The following is a 20897-nucleotide window of genomic DNA, read 5'->3' on the forward strand; positions in this document are numbered from 1 at the left end:
CCTGAAAACATTATTAATTTCATGATTAGAAAATTTTAATTTTGATCTTAAAATAATTAATAAATAAACAATTAATTATCTATAAAACAAACGAATATCTGGTTTAGCACTGTTTTTTTAAAAGTAATGTACTTTTCCCTTAATACATGATGAAGAGTCCTTTTTGTACGTGTGTGCGTGCGTAAAGAACTGTACTTTTCAATCTGAGTACACAGAATACAACTAATTAAATAGTTGTTCGATAATTCCAATACATTTAAATAAATGGACTATGATTATTTACGCTAAATATTTTTATTTAATTCTCTCCATGTTCATTTCTGTCAGAGATCATAATCATATATGTATACCCTCTCTCTCTCTCTCTCTCTAGAAACATAACTTCGCCTTCTTTTAGTCTCTATTGTGCGGAGAAAGAGAGAGAAGGCAAAGTCTTCTCTCATTTCTGAGTGAAAGCTGAGACCTTTCTTCTGGTAACTTCAATGGTCCTGAATCAAACACCCTCCATGCCGTGAGAATCTATTTCTTTTGAAAAGACAACTTCTTCTTCTTCTTCTGTTGTCTCCGTTGAGTTTATCCTCCACATAATATAATACTTTAGCTAATCTCTGTTTTAAAAAAGGAAGAAAAGTTTTAATTGTGAGTGGTTCCTGTTTGAAAAATTGATTTTCGAATATTCTTTGTTTGATACCTTTTTTTTTTGATTGTTACATCTTCCTGATCTTATTTGTCTCTTTGTCAATTTACAGGATCTTCTCCTTTAACTGTTCACTCCCATCTCTTTTTCTCAATCTGGCAAGAAGTAGCAGCTCTTACGACATTCCCACTTTAAGCACTTTCCTGTCTTCTTGAAAAATCTGTTTGTATTTGTGAAAAGTTTCACACTTTTATTGTTTTGCTTGTAAAGATCTGAGCTTTTTGGAAAGGATTTTACTGGGGTTTTTTTATGAGTTAAAAAAATGGCCGCAAGAGTAGAATCAGCAACAATGGGTGGTGGTGGTGAGATTGATGAAGAGAGTGATGAGAGAGGTAGCATGTGGGATTTAGACCAGAAGCTTGATCAATCTATGGATGAAGAAGCTGGTCGGCTTAGGAACATGTACAAAGAAAAGGTTTATTTACTAATTTTTATCTTTTATTATTATTACAGCAAACTCCAAATCTTGTCTCTAAATTCAATTTGGTTGTTGCAGAAATTCTCAGCTCTTCTGCTTCTGCAGCTTTCGTTTCAGAGCCTTGGTGTTGTCTATGGAGATTTAGGGACTTCTCCTCTCTATGTTTTCTACAATACATTCCCTCATGGGATCAAAGATCCTGAAGACATCATTGGAGCTTTATCCCTCATTATCTATTCGCTCACACTCATCCCTCTTCTCAAATACGTGTTTGTTGTATGTAAAGCAAATGATAATGGTCAAGGTAAATACCAAATCACAAATCTTTATGCATTTTCACTTTGCTAGTTACTGACTTAGTTGTTTTTTTAATTGAAAGGTGGAACCTTTGCTCTCTATTCATTACTATGTAGACACGCCAAGGTGAAAACGATAAGGAACCAGCACCGTACTGATGAAGAGCTTACTACTTACAGCAGGTCTACCTTTCATGAGCATTCCTTTGCTGCCAAAACCAAAAGGTGGTTAGAAGAAAGGACATCTAGGAAAACAGCTCTTCTTGTTTTGGTTCTTGTTGGTACTTGTATGGTCATTGGCGATGGTATCCTTACTCCAGCCATTTCTGGTATGCCTTTTCACTTTCCCTTTTTAAGTAAGTTGTGTTCTCGAGCCTCAAGGCCGGTCCTGTGCATAGCCAAGTGAAACATTTTGAAGAAAATTACATATATATATATAAGCTCCCAAATTTGTAAAAAAAAAGTTTATTAGAATTTTTGCTAAATCACCTACAGCCCTCAAAATCTCGGGACCGGCTCGGCTTGAAAAACGATTATTGATAATAACATTACACTCTTTTGCAGTTCTGTCAGCTGCAGGTGGGCTAAGAGTAAACCTTCCTCATATAAGCAATGGTATTACCACTTAATACATTCAACTCCATTGGAAACATTTGATGTCTCATTAGTAATCATAAGTTTGTTGGTTATTGTTACTACTACAGGTGTTGTTGTTCTTGTTGCTGTTGTGATACTAGTCAGCTTGTTTAGTGTACAGCATTACGGAACAGACCGTGTTGGTTGGCTTTTCGCTCCCATTGTCTTCCTCTGGTTTCTCTCCATCGCAAGTATCGGTATGTACAACATCTGGAAACACGATACCACCGTCTTGAAAGCTTTCTCTCCTGTTTATATCTACCGGTATTTCAAAAGAGGAGGTATAGATCGCTGGACATCTCTTGGAGGCATCATGCTTAGTATAACAGGTAATAAAAAAAAAGAAGAAGCTGCTGACTCTGCTCTTGAATCTTCAACTATTCTAAATCTTGATTTTCTTGAAAATGGCAGGGATTGAAGCACTCTTTGCTGACCTATCTCACTTTCCTGTTTCCGCTGTCCAAATCGCTTTCACTGCCATTGTGTTTCCTTGCCTTCTTTTGGCTTATAGTGGACAAGCTGCCTACATTAGAAACCACCCTCATCACGTGGCTGATGCGTTTTACCGTTCCATTCCAGGTTTCTTGTTTGATAAGTTACCTACTTTTTGTTTGTTAGAAGGAAGGTTGGAGTTAAAGTTAACTTTTTTTTGTATTCTTTGTAGGAAGTGTGTATTGGCCAATGTTCATTATTGCAACTGCTGCAGCCATTGTTGCAAGCCAGGCCACGATCTCAGCCACATTCTCTTTGATCAAGCAAGCTCTAGCACACGGTTGTTTCCCTAGGGTTAAAGTAGTACACACTTCTAGGAAGTTTCTTGGTCAGATCTACGTTCCGGACATCAACTGGATCTTGATGATTCTCTGCATTGCTGTAACCGCTGGATTCAAGAACCAGAGTCAGATAGGTAACGCTTATGGAACTGCGGTTGTGATCGTCATGCTTGTCACAACGCTGCTTATGACGCTGATCATGATCCTCGTGTGGCGTTGCCACTGGGTTCTTGTTCTTGTGTTCACCGTCCTCTCGCTTGTGGTTGAATGCACTTACTTCTCGGCTATGCTTTTCAAAGTGGACCAAGGAGGTTGGGTGCCGCTGGTTATCGCTGCAGCGTTTCTCCTCATCATGTCGGTGTGGCATTACGGAACTTTGAAGAGGTACGAGTTTGAGATGCATAGTAGAGTCTCAATGGCTTGGATTCTTGGACTTGGGCCTAGCCTTGGGCTTGTTCGTGTTCCTGGTGTTGGGCTTGTCTACACTGAGCTAGCTAGTGGAGTCCCTCACATCTTCTCTCACTTCATCACAAACCTACCGGCTATACACTCTGTTGTGGTGTTTGTATGCGTCAAGAACCTTCCGGTTTACACTGTTCCCGAGGAAGAACGGTTCCTTGTTAAAAGGATTGGTCCTAAAAACTTCCACATGTTCCGTTGCGTTGCAAGGTAACACATGAAAGTTTAACATCGATAGTTAAAGAATTAATAAAATAATATATAAAAGGTTAGGACCGATCCATTTATCACTATTAGTTTTAGGTTTGAAGTTGTGTAAACTGTTTTGTCCTTAGCCATATCATTCTTAACCTTGAAGCCATTTGTTAACAGGTATGGATACGGAGACTTGCACAAGAAAGACGACGACTTTGAGAAACGTCTCTTCGAGAGCCTCTTCTTGTTCATACGACTTGAGTCCATGATGGAAGGAGGCTGTTCTGATTCAGATGACTACAGCATATGTGGAAGCCAGAATCATTTCAAAGAAAAGAACGAGAATGTTGCAACCTTTGATACGTTTGACTCCATAGAGTCCATAACGCCGGTGAAACGGGTGAGCCACACGGTGACGGCGTCGAGCCAGATGAGCGGCGGAGTGGATGAGCTGGAGTTTATTAATAGGTGTAGAGATGCGGGAGTGGTGCATATAATGGGGAACACGGTGGTTAGAGCGAGGAGGCAGGCGAGGTTCTACAAGAAGATAGCTATTGATTATTTGTATGCGTTTTTGAGGAAGATTTGTAGAGAACATAGTGTTATCTTCAATGTTCCTCAGGAGAGCCTTCTGAATGTTGGTCAGATCTTCTATGTATAAGAGAATGAGATATGTATATGCACTAATGCACGGATGATATTGCATGTGTTGTATGTATATCCCTTTTCGAATGTAATGTTGTCTATCATGTTGTATATGGATAGTACGTAAGATTATACAACTGCTCAAAAAGAAAAAGATGGCTCTTACTACAGAAGAGTCCAAGTCCTTTGTACACACAAAAAGAAGATGAAAAACAGCAGCGAATGAGACTGAGAAAGAAAGAAAGAGCAGAAAAGTGTTTGGGGGGTCCTTCGTTTGACGATTAATGAGTTGGTTGGAGGAGAAGACAGCTAGTCCTTAATCTCTCTCTCTTTTCTTTCTAATTTTCTCCTCAGAAAATATCTGCCAAATAGTATCTGTAGTTCGTTATAAATTTTTACGCTAATCTAGTTTTAATCCTATTTTGCCCAAAAAAAAAAACTATTTTGATTTATTCATAGTAAAGGCCAGTCATCTCCATAGATAACTACTAGTTAATTTGCCACTTCAAATCCAGTAAAATTTAATTTTTTTAGAGCATGATTAACCCGGAGTTCTTAGAATGAGTTCTTAGCAGAAGTTAAGAAACTATTTCTTAACTTCTGATAAGAACTCCACTCTAAGAACTTCAAATTAATCATGGTCTTATTACTAACTGGTGTAACAGTGACACATTAGAATTTTGGTTTCTACTTAACTATAAGGGCATGATTAACCCCGGTATATATATATATATATATATATATATATATATATATTTTACATTTTACGTTGACGATTCTTATATATTTTATTTAATAGAAGGTTCTTAATTTTTCTTAGTTAAAATCTAAAAAAAGTTAAGAACCGTCTCTTAACAGAAGGTAAAAAAACGTGAGTTAAGAGAATGGTCTGAGCTTCTTTTAAAATATTCCGGGGGAGATTACAGGCGTTATCTAACTGTCAACATCCTTAATAATAATTAAATAAATAATTACTTATAATATTATGTTATTAAATAGAAAAAAAGATAAAAATAGCACTAAATCAAGTTTTTGTTATCAAACTAGCACTCAAGGTCAAAAGTCACAAAAATAGCACTTAATGTTTTATCAAAAGTCACAAACTTAGGGTTTAGAGTTAAAGGGTGAGGTTTAGGATTTAGGATTTAGGGTTTAGGGTTTAGGGTTTAGGGTTTAGAGTTTAGGGTTTAGGGTTTAGAGTTGAGAATGAGGTTTTGGGGATAAGATTTCAAATTTTGAAAAATAAAAAAATTAAATTTTTCAAAGGATAAACTTAGAAAAGTGTTATTTTGGTCATTTTAGTTTTTGAGTGCTGTTTTTGTGATATAAACTTAAAAATGTGCTATTTGGAGATTTGTCCTATTAAATATTTCCCTATTAATTCTTATTTTTAATTTGTTTTTCCAATTAGCCGCAAAATCGCAAAAACCCTAAGAACATTACCCACACTACTCCTCACAACTGTTGCGGAACAGATAGATATGCTCAGCTCCGCCGCCACCGCTACCGCTACCGCCACCTCCGTGAGTGCTCGCTCTGGCGATATCCTCTGCGGCTATTTGCGTAGGAAAACCGTCGCGCCTTTTCGCTTTGCTCAGACTGTAAGCTCTCCTCTCCTCTCCTATGTTCGAACGTGCTCTTCTTCTTCTCCTCATGTCTTTGTTTCACGTTCTGCTAAATACTTAAATTAATTTTTTTTTAGAAGCAGCAGGTATACTGTAAGTCTCTGCGTCCGAGTTTCGTTGCGGTCCGAGCCATGTCAGAGTCTCAGACAGCTCTAAAGAATAAGCCACAGTCCTCGACCTCCTCTGGTTTGTTTTTTTTTTTGTTAACCTGCAATTTCATATCCAGAGATTGATTTCAATTATATTCTGTTTACAATAAGGTTTTTTTAATGTATACAACAGGAAAGAAGCAAGCTTTGATATCTTTATCTGACAAGAAGGATTTAGCTACTCTTGGCAACGGTCTTCAAGAGTTGGGGTATGTCTTATTTCATAAATTTTTAGTTATGTTTATGGACTTAAAAATGATTCCTTTTTTTTTTCATCTCTAGATACACTATTGTTTCTACTGGAGGAACTGCATCTACCTTGGAGAATGCTGGAGTCTCTGTCACCAAAGTTGAGACGCTTACTCATTTCCCTGAAATGGCAAGTTTCAATCTTTAAGCTCGCATCTCTTTTGTTATCGTTTCTTATTCTTCAATAGGATTCACCTTTCAATTAAAAAAAAATGATTAAGCAGTTTAGTTTGGTATATTAAACTTAGCTCTCGTTTTTTTTTTTTTTTTGTTTCTTCTCGAAAGCTTGATGGCCGTGTGAAGACTTTGCACCCAAACATTCACGGTGGTATCCTCGCTAGAAGAGATGTGGAGCATCACATGGAAGCTCTTAACGAGCATGGCATTGGTGAGTTCTTACATTTGATTTAAGCTGTCTATAGTGTCTCCTTCCTTTATGCTAAATTGCATCATTTTTGATGTATTCTATTACAGGTACGTTTGATGTGGTGGTTGTCAATTTGTATCCGTTCTACAACAAAGTTACTGCTCCAGGTGGGATCAGTTTTGAGGATGGGATTGAGAACATCGACATTGGTGGTCCTGCTATGATTAGAGCTGCTGCTAAGGTAGCACATACATATATATATATATATATATATATACTATGCATATGAAATTTATTACGTGTATTTATTTCTTTCTATGTTATTGGACAGAACCACAAGGATGTCCTCATTGTTGTCGATTCAGAGGATTATCAAGCTGTTTTGGAGTATCTCAAAGGAGGGCAGAACGACCAACAATTCCGCAGAAAACTTGCGTGGAAGGCCTTTCAGCACGTTGCTGCGTATGATTCCGCCGTCTCAGAATGGCTATGGAAGCAGACCGAAGGACGTAAGTACATATTTTTTTATGTGATCCTCTCCTTACACTAGTTATTTCAATTAGACTATGCCTCAACATGAATATACTAAAAAATCAATTTTCTTGTCTTGCAACCTTTCTCAGAAGAGAAGTTCCCTCCCAGCTTTACAGTTCCGCTTTCACTTAAAAGCTCCCTCCGTTACGGTGAAAACCCTCATCAAAAGGCGGCGTTTTATGTTGATAAGAGCCTTGCTGAAGTCAACGCTGGTGGTATTGCCACAGCCATTCAGCACCATGGCAAGGTAAATCTTTTACCCATATCATAGTTGTAAAAAGTTTCTTGATGCTGACGGTCATAATTTTGTATAATGTGAGCAGGAAATGTCATACAACAACTACCTTGATGCTGACGCTGCGTGGAACTGTGTGTCAGAATTCGAAAACCCGACATGTGTGGTCGTGAAGCACACAAACCCTTGTGGTGTAGCCTCTCGCGATGATATCCTCGAGGCTTACCGTCTAGCTGTGAAAGCTGACCCAGTTAGCGCCTTTGGTGGTATTGTAGCCTTCAATGTCGAAGTGGACGAGGTAAATTTAACTAGTACTGTGCAGTAAGTGTATTCAATTTTGTCTAATAATCTGTTGTTAATCTGTCTGTAGGTTCTTGCTAGAGAGCTCCGAGAGTTCAGGAGCCCAACGGATGGAGAAACTAGAATGTTCTATGAAATCGTGGTTGCTCCAAAGTACACTGCTAAAGGTCTTGAAGTACTCAAAGGGAAGTCGAAAACTCTGAGGATCCTCGAGGCTAAAAAGAATGATCAAGGGAAGCTGTCTCTTAGACAAGTTGGTGGAGGATGGTTAGCTCAAGACTCGGATGACATAACTCCAGAAGACATCAGTTTTAAAGCCGTCTCGGATAAGACTCCCACTGAAAGCGAGCTTGCGGATGCCAAATTTGCTTGGCTTTGCGTTAAGCATGTCAAGAGCAACGCCATTGTGATAGCAAAGGTTTGTCTCTTTTTCTCTTTCTTATATGTCTTTGCTAGTTCATGATTCTGATTCTTGGGTTGTTTATGGTGAAGAACAACTGTATGCTGGGGATGGGAAGCGGACAGCCAAACCGAGTAGAGAGTTTGAGATTAGCTTTTAAGAAAGCTGGTGAGGAAGCCAAAGGAGCTGCCTTGGCCAGTGACGCCTTCTTCCCATTCGGTATATTTATTCTCCTGGACCATTCTTCTGTTTGTAATAGCGTAATGCTTCTATGAAGAGAGAGTTTTAATACTTGTTGTTGTTGTGTGAATGGCAGCTTGGAAAGATGCGGTAGAAGAGGCGTGCGAGAAAGGAATAGGAGCGATAGCAGAGCCTGGAGGTAGTATTAGAGACCAAGACGCCATTGATTGCTGCAACAAGTATGGTGTCTCTCTTCTCTTCACCAACGTTAGACATTTCCGCCATTGATGATGAATCCCAAGAGATTTTGAAAGACATGCTTGTTCCAAAGAAGTTTGTTTCTGGCTCTAGGCAAGAACACCCCACCAAACAAAAGCAAGAGTTGAGAAATGTTGTAACTTTAATATGAAAGAGTTTGACTTTATGTGTGATTAGCACCTGAGAGTTGTTTCTTCGAATAAAGTTGACATTTTTAATAAAAGATCATATTTTTCTCAACACCCAGAAGAAACACGATGAGATGTGTATATTTTAAATCAACTTAAACTAAAACGAGAGAGTCAACGACAGTGGTGATAGGAAAGAGAAGAGAGATGGCGACGGGGAAAGTGGTGGTGGAGAAGATTAGAGGGAGATCTACGGCTACGAGTTGCTTCTCTAAGTATCCTCTCAAGTTCATACTTCCCACCAAGGTTCTCTATCTATAACTGAAGCATCTATTCAGAGTTTCAATAGTTCAAAGCATCTATTCAGAGTTTCAATAGTTTAAAAAAAAAAAAAAAAAAACCCGACATCGAACTTTCAGGTAGCTCCTGTCGGAACTGACGTTGTCTGGATTTACAGCATCACCTATGGCGGCGGCATTGTCTCTGTACTTCCCTCTCTCTCTCTCTCACTTCCTTTTGTCTCTCAGTAAATTTGTCAATTAATTGAACAAGTTCTTGTTCATAGGGAGATTCGATTTCATGTGAGTTCACCATTGGTGATGGCTGCACTGCAGTGCTTACAACCCAGTCTTCTACTAAGGTTAAACCAACACATTCTGTCTCTTTCTTTCGATTGGTGACATTAACTTCATCCTACTTGGTTTGATTCTCTGGTTTGGATCTTGTAATTTCATTACAGGTATACAAGGCAATAGGATCAAAGTGCTCTGAACAGACTTTAGAAGTAATGTTTCTTTCGCATCTACAAATCATTTGAGTTATGTTGTGTCAGATAGAGAAACAGTTTGCTATTGCAATAGAATAAGACCCTTTTATTTGCTTCCTGTTTATCATATTGTTGTGTGCAGTAGGCGAGAATAGGGAGTGAGTCTCTTTTGGTTGTGATTCCAGATCCAGTGACTTGCTTCTCCACTGCTCGGTACTATCAGAAACAAAACTTCAGATTGGTTTCAGACTCTAACCTTGTCCTTGTGGATTGGATCACAAGCGGGCGTCACGCTAATGGTGAAAAATGGGACTTCGAGTTTTATAAAAGCATCAACAATGTCTACCTGGAAGATGATAAACCTTTATTCCTTGACACAGTAAATTACTAATCTCATTCACACTATCTGATAAGAACATTCATGACCAAGATTATTAGACCTTACTGTGGTAATGGTTTGTTTACTCCAGGTGCTGCTAGAGAAGAGGAACATACAAAGCATAGCGGAGCGGATGCAAGACTATCACGCCATAGCAATGGTCATACTCTTCGGGTTGGTTTCTCTCTGTCTTCTTGTAGTAGTTCTAGAGAAGGCACTAGAGCACATCTTTATAGTGAGAATTTGGTTTATTTGCTAAATCTGTTTGGCAAATGGGATCAAGGCCAAAGCTGAGGGAACTCCAGAAGCAAGTTCAAGAAAACGTGAAGAATATGATGGCGGAACAGTTGCAGATCTCTTATGGTTCTCGGAGACACAATCCTGATTCAAGGGCACGTAATGGCTTCATGAAACCAGAGTTCATAGCTTCCTGCAGCACTTTTGGCCCTGAGGTTAGTAGTAATCATGCTTTCTTTCTCAGTTTCCAAATCCTTCAATCTTGTTTCTCCTATCCATCAAGAAACCATATAGGATTAGACAATATTGACCGGTAGGATTAGAGACAACGCATGAATGGCTATTGCGGCTAGGCTTTAGTGATTGAAACATGGTGTGAATATATTGCAGGGAAAAGGAGTTGTGATTCGAATTGCTTCGGATTCCACAGAGCCAGTCTATAACTTCTTGAGGCAACAACTGGGTGGTTTGGAACCACTTCTTGGTCAATCTCCTTATGCTTGAGTCTTTTTTCATTTTCATTTTTCTTTCTCTTTACTCTACCAAAAGCATCAACAAGTCCATCCAACATCATATTGTTGTTTAGGTGAAAACAATAAGAACTCATTCAAAATTAATCTATCTATTAATAAGAGCAATTTCAATTAATGTTAGAAAGGTTGCGTTGATTTATCGTAAAAGTTGCATTTGTTGAAAAAAACTTAAATTATGTTGTGTTGTGTTGTTTTGTTGAAAGTTGCATTGGTTGAAAAAAAAAACTCAAAAGTTGTGTTGTTTTATATTAAAAGTTGCATTGGTTGAAAAGAAGTTAAATTATATTTGCGTCTTTCCAACATCATTTCTAAAACTATTAATAATAGCAAATACCAATTAATGTTGAAAGTTGTGTTGTTTCATCCTAAAAATTTGTATTCGTTGTTTCATCCTAAAAGTTGCATTTGTTAAAAGTTAAATTATATTTGTGTTTTTTTCAACATCAAATTAAATTATATCCTAAAAGTTGTATTTGTTGAAAAGAAGTTAAATAATATTTGTATCAATAAAAATTATTGTTATCCTAATTGTTAAAAAAATTATCAAAATATCTAAAAGTGTATATTTTCTCCAAATAAATGTCAAAGGTTGTAATTTTTCATCTTAAAATGACACTTTAAAAAAAATTCCAATTAATATTGAAAGATTGTGTTGTTTAATCGTAAAAATTATATTTGTTGAAAAGAACTTAAATTATAAATATGCCTTAAAGGTTGTGTTGTTTTATCTTAAAAGTTGCATTGGTTGAAAAGAAGTTAAATTACATTTATGACTTTTCAACATCATCTCTAAAACTATTAATAATAGCAATACCAATTAATGTCAAAAGTTTGGTTGTTTCATCATAAAGATTGTATTTGTTGTTTCATCATAAAAGTTGCATTTGTTGAAAAGAAGTTAGATAATATTTGATTTTTTCAACATCAAATTAAATTATATCCAAAAAGTTGCATTTGTTGAAAAGAAGTTAAATTATATTTGCATCAATAAAAACTATTGTTATCCTAATTGTTAAAAAAATTATCAAAATGTCTAAAAGTGTATATTTTCTCCAAATAAATGTCAAAGGTTGTAATTTTTCATCTTAAAATAACATTTTTTAAAAATGTTGTCTTTCCATCTTATATAAAATGTGGCATAATTTTTTTACAAATGAATTCCCGTGAGATACCGCACGGGTACCTTACCTAGTAATTATCCATAATAAAGTATAAAAAACATCCAAACAACTTTGATAAAAAAAAATTAGATAAATAAAACGAAACAAAAAGTAAAATAAAAGCAAACCAAAAGAAAAAAATAGTACTTTTATAAGAAAAAAATATGGATTTGAAGGCTATGAAAGTTTCACTTATTAATTGATTATCAAAATTAGATTATGACAACGATTTATTATCTAGAAACCATTTTAGATTACAACAAAAAACTCCTAATTTTTAGATTTTCTACAAAAAATCACTATTTTGCATTTTGAAGAAGATAATCAAGTATGGACCTTTACTGAAGAGAATAACATGTCTTATTTACTATGTGGTGATTAGAAAGATGAGTTTTGATATGCAGACAAAACCGATTGAACTACAAATTAAGAAATCTAGATAGTGATAGCTCTTGACGACAATGCAATTCCGTTTCATATACTCAGGGAAGCTATTATTGACTTCAGTAATAGTAACGTCACTGGTAAAGGTGGATTTGCAGTTGTGTATAGGGAGGGGCACATTGTCTGATAGAACATAGATTGCAATCAAGAGAATGGAGTAAAACTGATGATTTGATTGGTATCAATACCTTCAAATGTGAAGTCATTGTGCTAACTAAGGTCCATCATCGCAATCTAGTGGTTCTCCTAGGGTATTGTATCGAAGGAGAAGAGAGATTACTGTTTATCAGTCTATGCAACATGGATTGGATCTCATACAGTGGACTAGGCAGCTTACGATTTCCCTTGATGTGGCTAGAGGGCTCGAGTATCTACAGACCTAATCTCGTCGGAACAGAAGTTACGTACACCAAGATTTAAAACCTTCAAATATTCTTCTGGGATATGACTTGCGAGCAAGGGTGTCCGATTTCGGTTTAGTCCGGTCAGCAGTTGAAGGAAAAGATTCATTCATCAGCTTAAGCTTATGACTTTGGTTTATGCCATCAAAATTCAAATCCGATAAACAAGTAAAGGTTTTCTATGAAACGGCTAATCTCATGCATCGATTGCGTGAAAATGAAAACATTCGATTTACCTTTTACAAAATAAAAAATTTTGGTGTTCTTATATCCAATCTTTCTATTTTAGATATTTTTGGTGGATAATATTCCCTGTACATGGGTCAATAACTATATATAAATTTATATTTTTTGGCTTAATAAGTACTATATAGAGAATTAGTAGTAACTCATGAAAGGAATCATTAATTAGTATTCTATGATCTTTTTGAGACATATTTATCCAACCTCAACAATATATTTTAAAATATTGGAACATTTTTGATGACCTAAAAATGAAAACACTTATATACGAAAAAATTGAGATTGCTAAAGAGATTGGAAGAGGAAGTCAACTTACACATAAAAGCCACGGCGAGACTAATTTCTAAATGGTAGCTTTACAATTTTCTTTGATTCATGTCCTTTTCTCTCTAATTTCATTTACATTTATCTTAAGCTTGGTCCATATTCTTTGTTTTCTCTTACTTTGTTCTAAAAATTCCTCATTTTGAAATCTCTACACCCTCATTTAGTGTAAGGTAAGGCAAGCCATATATATATGGTAAATCCAATTCATTAACAAAACATTGATTTACTTTGCTCATACCTATTCATTAGGACCATTTGCATCTTTTTGGTCACAACCTATTTGCATTTTTTTGGTCACGTTTACGACACTTTCACACCCTTTCAGTTATGATTCATTTGCATTCTTTCGGTCACAAGCCGTTCGTAGCTTTTCGGTCACGACCTGTTTGCACATTATCGGTCATGACATATTCACACCTTTTGGATCATAACATGTTCGTACCTCTCAGATCACATCATGTTCGTATCTCTTATATTACGACACATTCATACCCTCTTAGATCAAAACAAATTTATTCTTCTTCATTGATGACATCATATTAATATTTATAATTGTTAATCAATGTTAATATGAAAATTTCCATCTCTTAAGTTTTTAATATGAAAAGTTGTATTTATTAGCATTGAGATGAAAACTTATGTCTTTTTGTTTTTACTTTGCTCATATCTATTCATTAATACTTCATAAATATTTGCAATTTTCTATATCTAAAAGTCAGTGTATTAATATGAAAATTTGAATCTCTTAATTTTTATACATGAAAGTTGCATCTCTTAAAATTGTTTTACATGAAATTGTACTTATTAGTTTTTTAGATTAAAAGTTGTATATTTCACTTTTATTTTAATTATATCTTATAATTATTTTACATAAACATTTACAATCATTTTATATCTAAAAATCAGTGTATTAGTATAAATATTGAATCTCTTTTATATGAAAAGTTAGATTTATTAATTTTTAAGATGAAATATTGCATATATTGCTAATGAAAAGACACAACTTTTAAAACTAATACATTTTTTAAAAAAAGAATGAAAACATGCAACTTTTGACATTATAATGAAAAGATACAAAACTATAGAAAAACACAAGAGTTTATAATTTGACAACTTTTCAAAACTCGTTTCAGTTTTTAATGAAAAGACACAACTTTTCAACATTAATTAGGTTGCTAAGTTTTTGAGATGAAAAGTTGTGTCTTTCACTTTTCTTTTGCTCATATCTACTTATTATTCCTTTTCATAATATTTACAATTCTTTTATATCTAAAAATCAGTGTATTAATATGAACTAGGTTAACACCCGCACCTTGCGCATGATGATCATTATATATAAAAATTATTTTATATATTATATGTTTCTAACATATTATGAAATAATAAATATATATTGAATAATTAAAAAGTCAGTAACTATTACTTATATAATTAAATTGGAGCGAACATGTAAATAAATTTTATTAATCCAAAAATAATTTTTTATTTGATATGGTATATAATTAAATTTAAATAATAGTAACATATATATAGTAGATTTTAATATTAATATTTATTAAATGATGATTTTTGCTCATATGTTTTTTTTATCATTTGTATTTGTTATAGCAAAAAAATTATATTACGGATAACAAAATTTTCATTGTATGACTAATAGGTTAGATAATTTATAATATTTTTAAAAATTAAGTTGTCAATTTTCTTTCAAATTTCTTATCAAAAAAAATTGTTCAAATTAAATTTCAAAATTAAGATATTTATGTGTTTTTTATACGGCATATAATTTAATTTAGAATGACATATATATATATATATCTTTTATTTTTAATACTTATTAAATGAGACTTTCAACTTATATGATTTTTTAATCATTTGTATCATGTCATAACAAAAATTTTAAACCATGGATCTCAAAATTTGAATGTGAGACTTTTAATAGTTTTAGTAATTTATTCTCGTTTTTAAAAATTCAAAATATAACATATAAAGAAAAATTTTAATTTTTTATTATATGGTTACTATGGTTATTTAATTTATTTTAATAGTTTAAAATTAGACAAATATAATATAAGATTATATTTATTTTTATCAAATCTTTATTATTCAAAATCATTTATTGCCATATATACTTTAGGCACATTAGGAAATTCCGTAATTTTATTTAAGGAAATAATGAAGCACATTAATAATGTATTTATGGTTAGTTTAATAAAAAAATATTATACATTTAGATGAACCAATCTATTTCTCTAAGGATTCTAAGAATTATTCTAGTGATGACACGTGGCTACGAAAAGTGTTGTAATGCTTCTCAAATAATATATAGGGGATACTCATCTATGAACAAAAATTCCTGTTATCATAATTTCTAAATCAGAATCTCAAATCTACTATAGTTCTCTAAAAAACGATAAATTTCCAAAATAGCAGTTTAAAAAAAAAAAATTAAAAATACAACTTATTGATAATTATTTATGAAAGAATACTCATATTTGAACAAAAAATATTGTTTTCCTAATTTCTAAATCAGAATCTCAAATCTACAATAGTTCTCTAAAAATGATAACTTTCCAAAGTAGCAAATTTAAAATTTAATATAAAATTGATCAACAGTTCTAAAAGAATACTCATATATCAACAAAAATTATTGTTATCCTAATTTCAAAATCGTAATCCTAAATCTACAAATAGTTCTCTTAAAAATGACAACTTTCCAAAGTAACAGTTATAAGATATTTAATTAAAATATACAACATAATGATCAAAAATTCTAAAATAATTTTCATCCATCAAAAAAATTATTGTTATCCTAATTTCTAAATCAGAATCTCAAATCTACAAATAGTTCTCTAAAAATGATAAGTTTCCAAAAATAGCCGTTCAAAAAAATATATTTAAAAATTCAACATATTGATCAAAAATCTTAAAATAATACTCATATATCAACAAACCTTCTTGTTATCCTAATTTCTAAATGAAAATCTCGAATCTACGATAGTTATCTAAAAATGATAACTTTCCAAAAATAGTAGTTTAAAAAAATAATAATTAAAAAATACAACTTATTGATCAAAAATTCTTGTTATCTTAATTTCTAAATCAGAATCCCAAATCTACAAACAGTTCTCTAAAAATGGTAGATTTCCAAAATTACCAGCTTAAATTTTTTTTTTAAAGACAACTTATTGATCAGAAATTCTAAAAGAATACTCTTTTTATCAACAAAAATTCTTGTTATCCAAATTTATAAATAAGAAACTCAAATCTATAATACTTCTCTATAAAAATGATAACTTTCGAAAATAACTGTTTTAAAAAAAAATTATTTTAAAAATACAACCTATTGATCAACATTCTAAGGTAATACTCAATTATCAACAAAAAATCTTGTTATCATAGTTTTTAAATCAAAATCTCAAATCTACAATTGTTTTCTACAAAATGATAATTATCCCAAAATAGCATATTTTAAAAAAATTAACTAAAAATACGATTTATTGATCAAAAATTCTAAAAGAATACTCATCTATCAACAAAATCTTTTGTTATCCTAATTTTTAAATTAGAATAAGAACTCTACAATAGTTCTCTCAAAATATGATAAATTTCCCAAATTAGTAGTTTTTAAAAATTTAAATAAAAAATACAACTTATTGATCAAAAATTATTAAAAATACTCATCTATCAACAAAAATATTGTTATCCTAATTTCAAAATCAGAATCTCAAATCTACAAATAGTTCTCTAAAAATGATAACATTCCAAAATAGATGTTTTAAAAGATTTAATTAAATAATACAACCTATTGATCAAAAATACTAAATAATACCATCCTATCAACACAAATTATTGTTATACTAAGTTCTAAATTAGAATCTCAATCACTTTCACGGATTCCGTCGAATCCAAACATCTTTCTCCTTCAATCACTTTTTTGCAAATATGAATCATTTATTTTTGTGGGTTTCTCCGGCAATGGAAAATCACCAATTTGCATGGATCTTATGGTATATATGGAAAGGAAGAAACAATAAGGTTTTCAGCAACATATTGTTCACAGTTGGTGAAAATGGTTTCTGAACCCGAAGAATGACCTGTTTTTGCAAGTTATCTGGAAGATATCAAGATCCTGAAAAGAAGTTTCCACAGCTCAGAGCTCATCCATATACTAAGGACGCATAATTCAAGGGTGGATAGTCTAGCACGCAGTACAAGAAAGCAACCTTAGTTTGTTGTCCATAAAAAAAAATCTCAAATCTACAGTAGTTCTCTCAAAATATGTTAACCTATTGATCAAAAAATCTAATAGAATACCCATCTATCAACAAATATTATTGTTATCCTAATTTCTAAATTAAAATCTCAAATCAATAAATAGTTCTCTTAAAATGATAACTTTCCAAAAATACTCATACATAAAAAAAATTATTATTATCCTAATTTTTAAATCAGAATCTCAAATCTACAATAGTTTTCTAAAAAATGATAACTTTCTAAAAATAGCCATTTAAAAATACAACCCATTGACCAAAAATTTAAAAGAATACTTTTATATCAACAAATATTCTTGTTATCCTACTTTCTAAATCACAACCCCAAATTTACAATTATAAAAATGATAACTTTCCAAAAATAGCAGTTTTGAAAAATTTATTTAAATAATACAACCTATTGATCAAAAATTATACAAGAATACTTATCTATCAAGAAAAATTAGTACTATCCAGATTTCTAATTCAGAATCTCAAATCTACCAATAGTTCGCTAAAAATGATAAATTTCCAAACATAGTAGTTTTTATAAAAATTAATTAAGAAATACAACTTATTGATCATAACTTATGAAAGAATACTCATCTATCAACAAAAATTATTGTTATCCTAATTTCTAAATCAAAATCTCAAATCTACAATAGTTCTCTAAAAATTATAACTTTCCAAAACTAGCCGTTTTAAAAATATTACTAAAAAACAACATATTGATCAAAAACTCTAAAAAAATACTCATATATCAACAAAAATTCTTGTTATCTTAATTTCTATATCAGAATCTCAATTCTACCAATAGTTCGCTAAAAATGACTACTTTCCAAAAATAGCAGTTTTTATAAAAATTAATTAAAAAATACAACCTATTGATCATAACTTATGAAAGAATATTCGTCTATCAACAAAAATTCTTGTTATCCTAATTTCTAAATCAAAATCTCAAATCTGCAATAGTTCTCTACAAAAATTATAACTTTCCAAAACTAGTCGTTTAAAAAATATTATTAAAAAACAACATATTAATCAAACACTCTGAAAGAATACTCATATATCAACAAAAATTCTTGTTATCCTAATTTGTATATCAGGATCCCAAAACTACAATAATTCTTTATAAAAAATAACTTCCAAAAATAGCCGTTTTAAAAAAAAAATATTTTTAAAAAGTTGTTCGTTTGTCCATTTGTAATTAAAATTAAGTATTTTATCTAGTTATTACGAGTAAGATAAATAGACCAATTTGTATTCAAAAATAAAATTTGTATTAGAAGTAAAATTAAACATAACTTTGTTTTAAATTAAAAAAAAATAGAATATTTTTATAAAACATAGTTTTAAGTTTATGAAACATAGTTTTTTTTTTTTTTTTTTTTTTTTTTTTTTTGCAACTGATGGAACATAGTTTTAAGAATATGTATCAAGAGAATTGCCCGCCTAGGATGAGTCGTTTCTAGTATCTGTGTCAAAGAGCTCCCTCTTGGCCTCATCACTTTTCATTCTCTTCTATCTAACAAAAAGAACAGTAGGCAGCTCATTTTTTTCCAATCTTCTAGCTGATGCAGTCTCGCGCATGGTCGCGGCTAAATAGTTACTACAGAAGAGCAACACTGCCCATATCAGACCATGTTAGTTCCAACCAACTATCAAATCCGCTACGTTCGATTTCCTCTTCCAGCTATACCAAATCGAACGTAACACGACCCGAATGGCTGATCTCGACTCTATGCAAAGAAGGTAGAATCACAGAAGCACGCAAGCTGTTCGACGAATTACCCGAGAGAGATGTGATCACATGGACGGATGTGATCAACGGGTATATCAAGTCAGGGAACATGAGAGAAGCTAGAGAGCTCTTCGACAGGGGCGATTCCAGGAAAAACGTGGTGACGTGGACCGCCATGGTTCGTGGGTACTTGCAATCCAAGCAATTCTCTGCAGCTGAGATGCTTTTCCAGGCGATGCCGGAGAGAAATATAGTATCTTGGAACACTATGATTGATGGGTACGCCCAAAGCGGGAGAATTGACAAGGCCCTGGAACTGTTCGATGAAATGCCTGAGAGAAACATTGTTTCTTGGAACACGATGATTAAAGGGCTTGTGATGCGTGGGAGGATGGAAGAGGCTATGAGTTTGTTCGAGAGGATGCCTGTAAGGGATGTCAAGTCATGGACTGCTGTTGTGGATGGATTAGCGAAGAACGGTAAGGTGGATGAAGCGAGACGGGTTTTTGATTGTATGCCTGAGAGAAACATCGTTTCGTGGAACGCGATGATCACTGGTTACGCACATAACAATAGGATAGAGGAAGCTGACCAACTCTTTCAAGTGATGCCGGAGAGAGACTTTGCGTCTTGGAATACGATGATCACAGGGTTTATACGGAATGGCGAAGTAAACAGGGCGTGTTCTTTGTTTGAACGGATGCCTGAAAAGAATGTTATATCCTGGACCACAATGATTACAGGATACGTTCAGGTTAAAGAAAACGAAGATGCGTTGAAAGTTTTCTCAAACATGTTGAGGGATGGTTGTGTTAAGCCTAACGTGGGAACTTACGTGAGCGTTCTAAGTGCATGTAGTGACATGGCTGGTCTTGTGGAAGGACGGCAGATTCACCAGTTGATATCTAAGTCTGTCCACCAGAAGAACGAGATCGTGACTTCAGCGCTTATTAACATGTACTCAAAATGCGGTGAGCTGGTAGCTGCGAGGAAGATTTACGATTCTGGGATGGTAAGCCAGAGGGATTTGATATCATGGAACAGTATGATTGCTGTTTACGCACACCACGGGCGTGGGAAAGAAGCGATTGAAATGTATGATCAGATGCGGAAGCACGGGTTCAAACCAAGTGAGGTGACCTATCTTAACTTGCTATCTGCTTGTAGCCATGCCGGTTTGGTGGATAAAGGAATGGAGTTCTTTGAGGAGCTCGTGAGAGACGAGTCACTTTCTGTGCGAGAAGATCACTATACGTGTCTAGTGGATCTCTTTGGTCGGGCTGGTAGATTGAAAGATGTGTTTAAGTTCATCAACAGTGTCGACGCTAAGCCATCAGGTTCCGTCTATGGAGCGCTCTTGTCGGCTTGTAATGTTCACGGTGAAGTGAGTATTGCTTCCGAGGTGGTGAAGAAGGTTCTGGAAACAGGGGCGGATGATGCTGGGACGTATGTAATGATGTCTAATATATATAAACGGAGTGGGAAAAGGGAGGAAGCTGCAGAGATGAGGATGAGGATGAAGGAGAGAGGGTTGAAGAAACCGCCTGGTTGTAGTTGGGTTAAGGTCGGGTTTCGGTGGCATGCTTTTGTAGTTGGACACTTGTCTCATCCTCAGTTTGAAGCTCTTGATTGGGTAGTAACAGGTCTTAGCAACAAAATGAGGAAGAGCAAGAACATGACTCCAGATGTTGAAGAAGATGAGTTCTTATCTATTTGAGTTACGCCTGGTCTTATAAATTTATCATTATTATTTTTGTCTGATTCCATCTTTTACCATTTTATACTGAATAATACAGTTATTCATTCTTCTCTGTTATATAAAAAATGATGTTTCCGAGAAAATTGTTTTTTTAAAGCAAAAAAATGATAACT

The 20897-nt window shown here is 33.5% G+C and overlaps 4 protein-coding genes across 7 annotated transcripts; all 4 read left to right on the forward strand.

Moving 5' to 3' along the window:
- Positions 1–255: 255 nt before the first annotated feature.
- Positions 256–4251, forward strand: LOC125586405 (potassium transporter 11). Of its 2 annotated transcripts, none has more exons than XM_048756507.1 (9): positions 256–511; positions 750–1112; positions 1194–1419; positions 1495–1740; positions 1976–2026; positions 2116–2376; positions 2459–2626; positions 2712–3489; positions 3652–4251. In XM_048756507.1, exons 2-9 carry the CDS (start codon positions 960–962, stop codon positions 4133–4135), a joined length of 2367 nt encoding a protein of 788 aa, XP_048612464.1. In that variant the 5' UTR covers positions 256–511; positions 750–959; the 3' UTR covers positions 4136–4251. The 2 variants fall into 2 exon arrangements, with proteins under 2 accessions (XP_048612464.1, XP_048612462.1); XM_048756505.1 differs by having other exon boundaries at positions 338–639.
- A 1260-nt stretch (positions 4252–5511) lies between these two features.
- Positions 5512–8656, forward strand: LOC125574958 (bifunctional purine biosynthesis protein PurH-like). 3 transcript variants are annotated; one of them, XM_048753655.1, is made up of 12 exons: positions 5512–5720; positions 5822–5930; positions 6027–6102; positions 6176–6272; positions 6428–6530; positions 6617–6750; positions 6841–7018; positions 7133–7290; positions 7367–7576; positions 7649–7996; positions 8071–8197; positions 8295–8656. In XM_048753655.1, the coding sequence occupies exons 1-12, from the start codon at positions 5601–5603 to the stop codon at positions 8444–8446; spliced, it is 1812 nt and encodes a 603-aa protein (XP_048609612.1). In that variant the 5' UTR covers positions 5512–5600; the 3' UTR covers positions 8447–8656. The 3 variants fall into 3 exon arrangements, with proteins under 3 accessions (XP_048609612.1, XP_013738468.2, XP_022566483.2); XM_013883014.3 differs by having other exon boundaries at positions 5513–5720; positions 5828–5930; XM_022710762.2 differs by having other exon boundaries at positions 5518–5720; positions 5831–5930.
- A 6-nt stretch (positions 8657–8662) lies between these two features.
- On the forward strand, positions 8663–10574 carry LOC106389721 (urease accessory protein D). Its single transcript, XM_013830056.3, has 8 exons — positions 8663–8850; positions 8964–9029; positions 9110–9184; positions 9284–9328; positions 9456–9689; positions 9781–9863; positions 9973–10141; positions 10317–10574. Exons 1-8 carry the CDS (start codon positions 8752–8754, stop codon positions 10428–10430), a joined length of 885 nt encoding a protein of 294 aa, XP_013685510.1. The 5' UTR covers positions 8663–8751; the 3' UTR covers positions 10431–10574.
- Positions 10575–18682: 8108 nt separating this feature from the next.
- LOC125585559 (pentatricopeptide repeat-containing protein At2g35030, mitochondrial-like) lies at positions 18683–20866 on the forward strand. The gene has a single exon (XM_048754853.1). The coding sequence runs from the start codon at positions 18859–18861 to the stop codon at positions 20740–20742; it is 1884 nt and encodes a 627-aa protein (XP_048610810.1). The 5' UTR covers positions 18683–18858; the 3' UTR covers positions 20743–20866.
- Positions 20867–20897: the final 31 nt, after the last annotated feature.

This window comes from Brassica napus, chromosome C4 (genome assembly GCF_020379485.1).
Source record: "Brassica napus cultivar Da-Ae chromosome C4, Da-Ae, whole genome shotgun sequence".
Classification (NCBI taxonomy): Eukaryota; Viridiplantae; Streptophyta; class Magnoliopsida; order Brassicales; family Brassicaceae; genus Brassica; species Brassica napus.

Bases quoted from the DNA above. Each gene is read 5' to 3' on its own strand.
- LOC125586405 (XM_048756507.1), top strand. From the start codon at position 960: ATGGCCGCAAGAGTAGAATCAGCAACAATGGGTGGTGGTGGTGAGATT. The intron at 2,627-2,711 runs GTTTCTTGTTTG...TATTCTTTGTAG, and splicing joins GTTTTACCGTTCCATTCCAG to GAAGTGTGTATTGGCCAATG. The intron at 3,490-3,651 runs GTAACACATGAA...ATTTGTTAACAG, and splicing joins ATGTTCCGTTGCGTTGCAAG to GTATGGATACGGAGACTTGC.
- LOC125574958 (XM_048753655.1), top strand. From the start codon at position 5,601: ATGCTCAGCTCCGCCGCCACCGCTACCGCTACCGCCACCTCCGTGAGT. The intron at 6,531-6,616 runs GTGAGTTCTTAC...ATTCTATTACAG, and splicing joins TCTTAACGAGCATGGCATTG to GTACGTTTGATGTGGTGGTT. The intron at 7,019-7,132 runs GTAAGTACATAT...AACCTTTCTCAG, and splicing joins ATGGAAGCAGACCGAAGGAC to AAGAGAAGTTCCCTCCCAGC.
- LOC106389721 (XM_013830056.3), top strand. From the start codon at position 8,752: ATGGCGACGGGGAAAGTGGTGGTGGAGAAGATTAGAGGGAGATCTACG. The intron at 9,030-9,109 runs GTACTTCCCTCT...TCTTGTTCATAG, and splicing joins ATGGCGGCGGCATTGTCTCT to GGAGATTCGATTTCATGTGA. The intron at 9,185-9,283 runs GTTAAACCAACA...ATTTCATTACAG, and splicing joins CAACCCAGTCTTCTACTAAG to GTATACAAGGCAATAGGATC.
- LOC125585559 (XM_048754853.1), top strand. From the start codon at position 18,859: ATGCAGTCTCGCGCATGGTCGCGGCTAAATAGTTACTACAGAAGAGCA.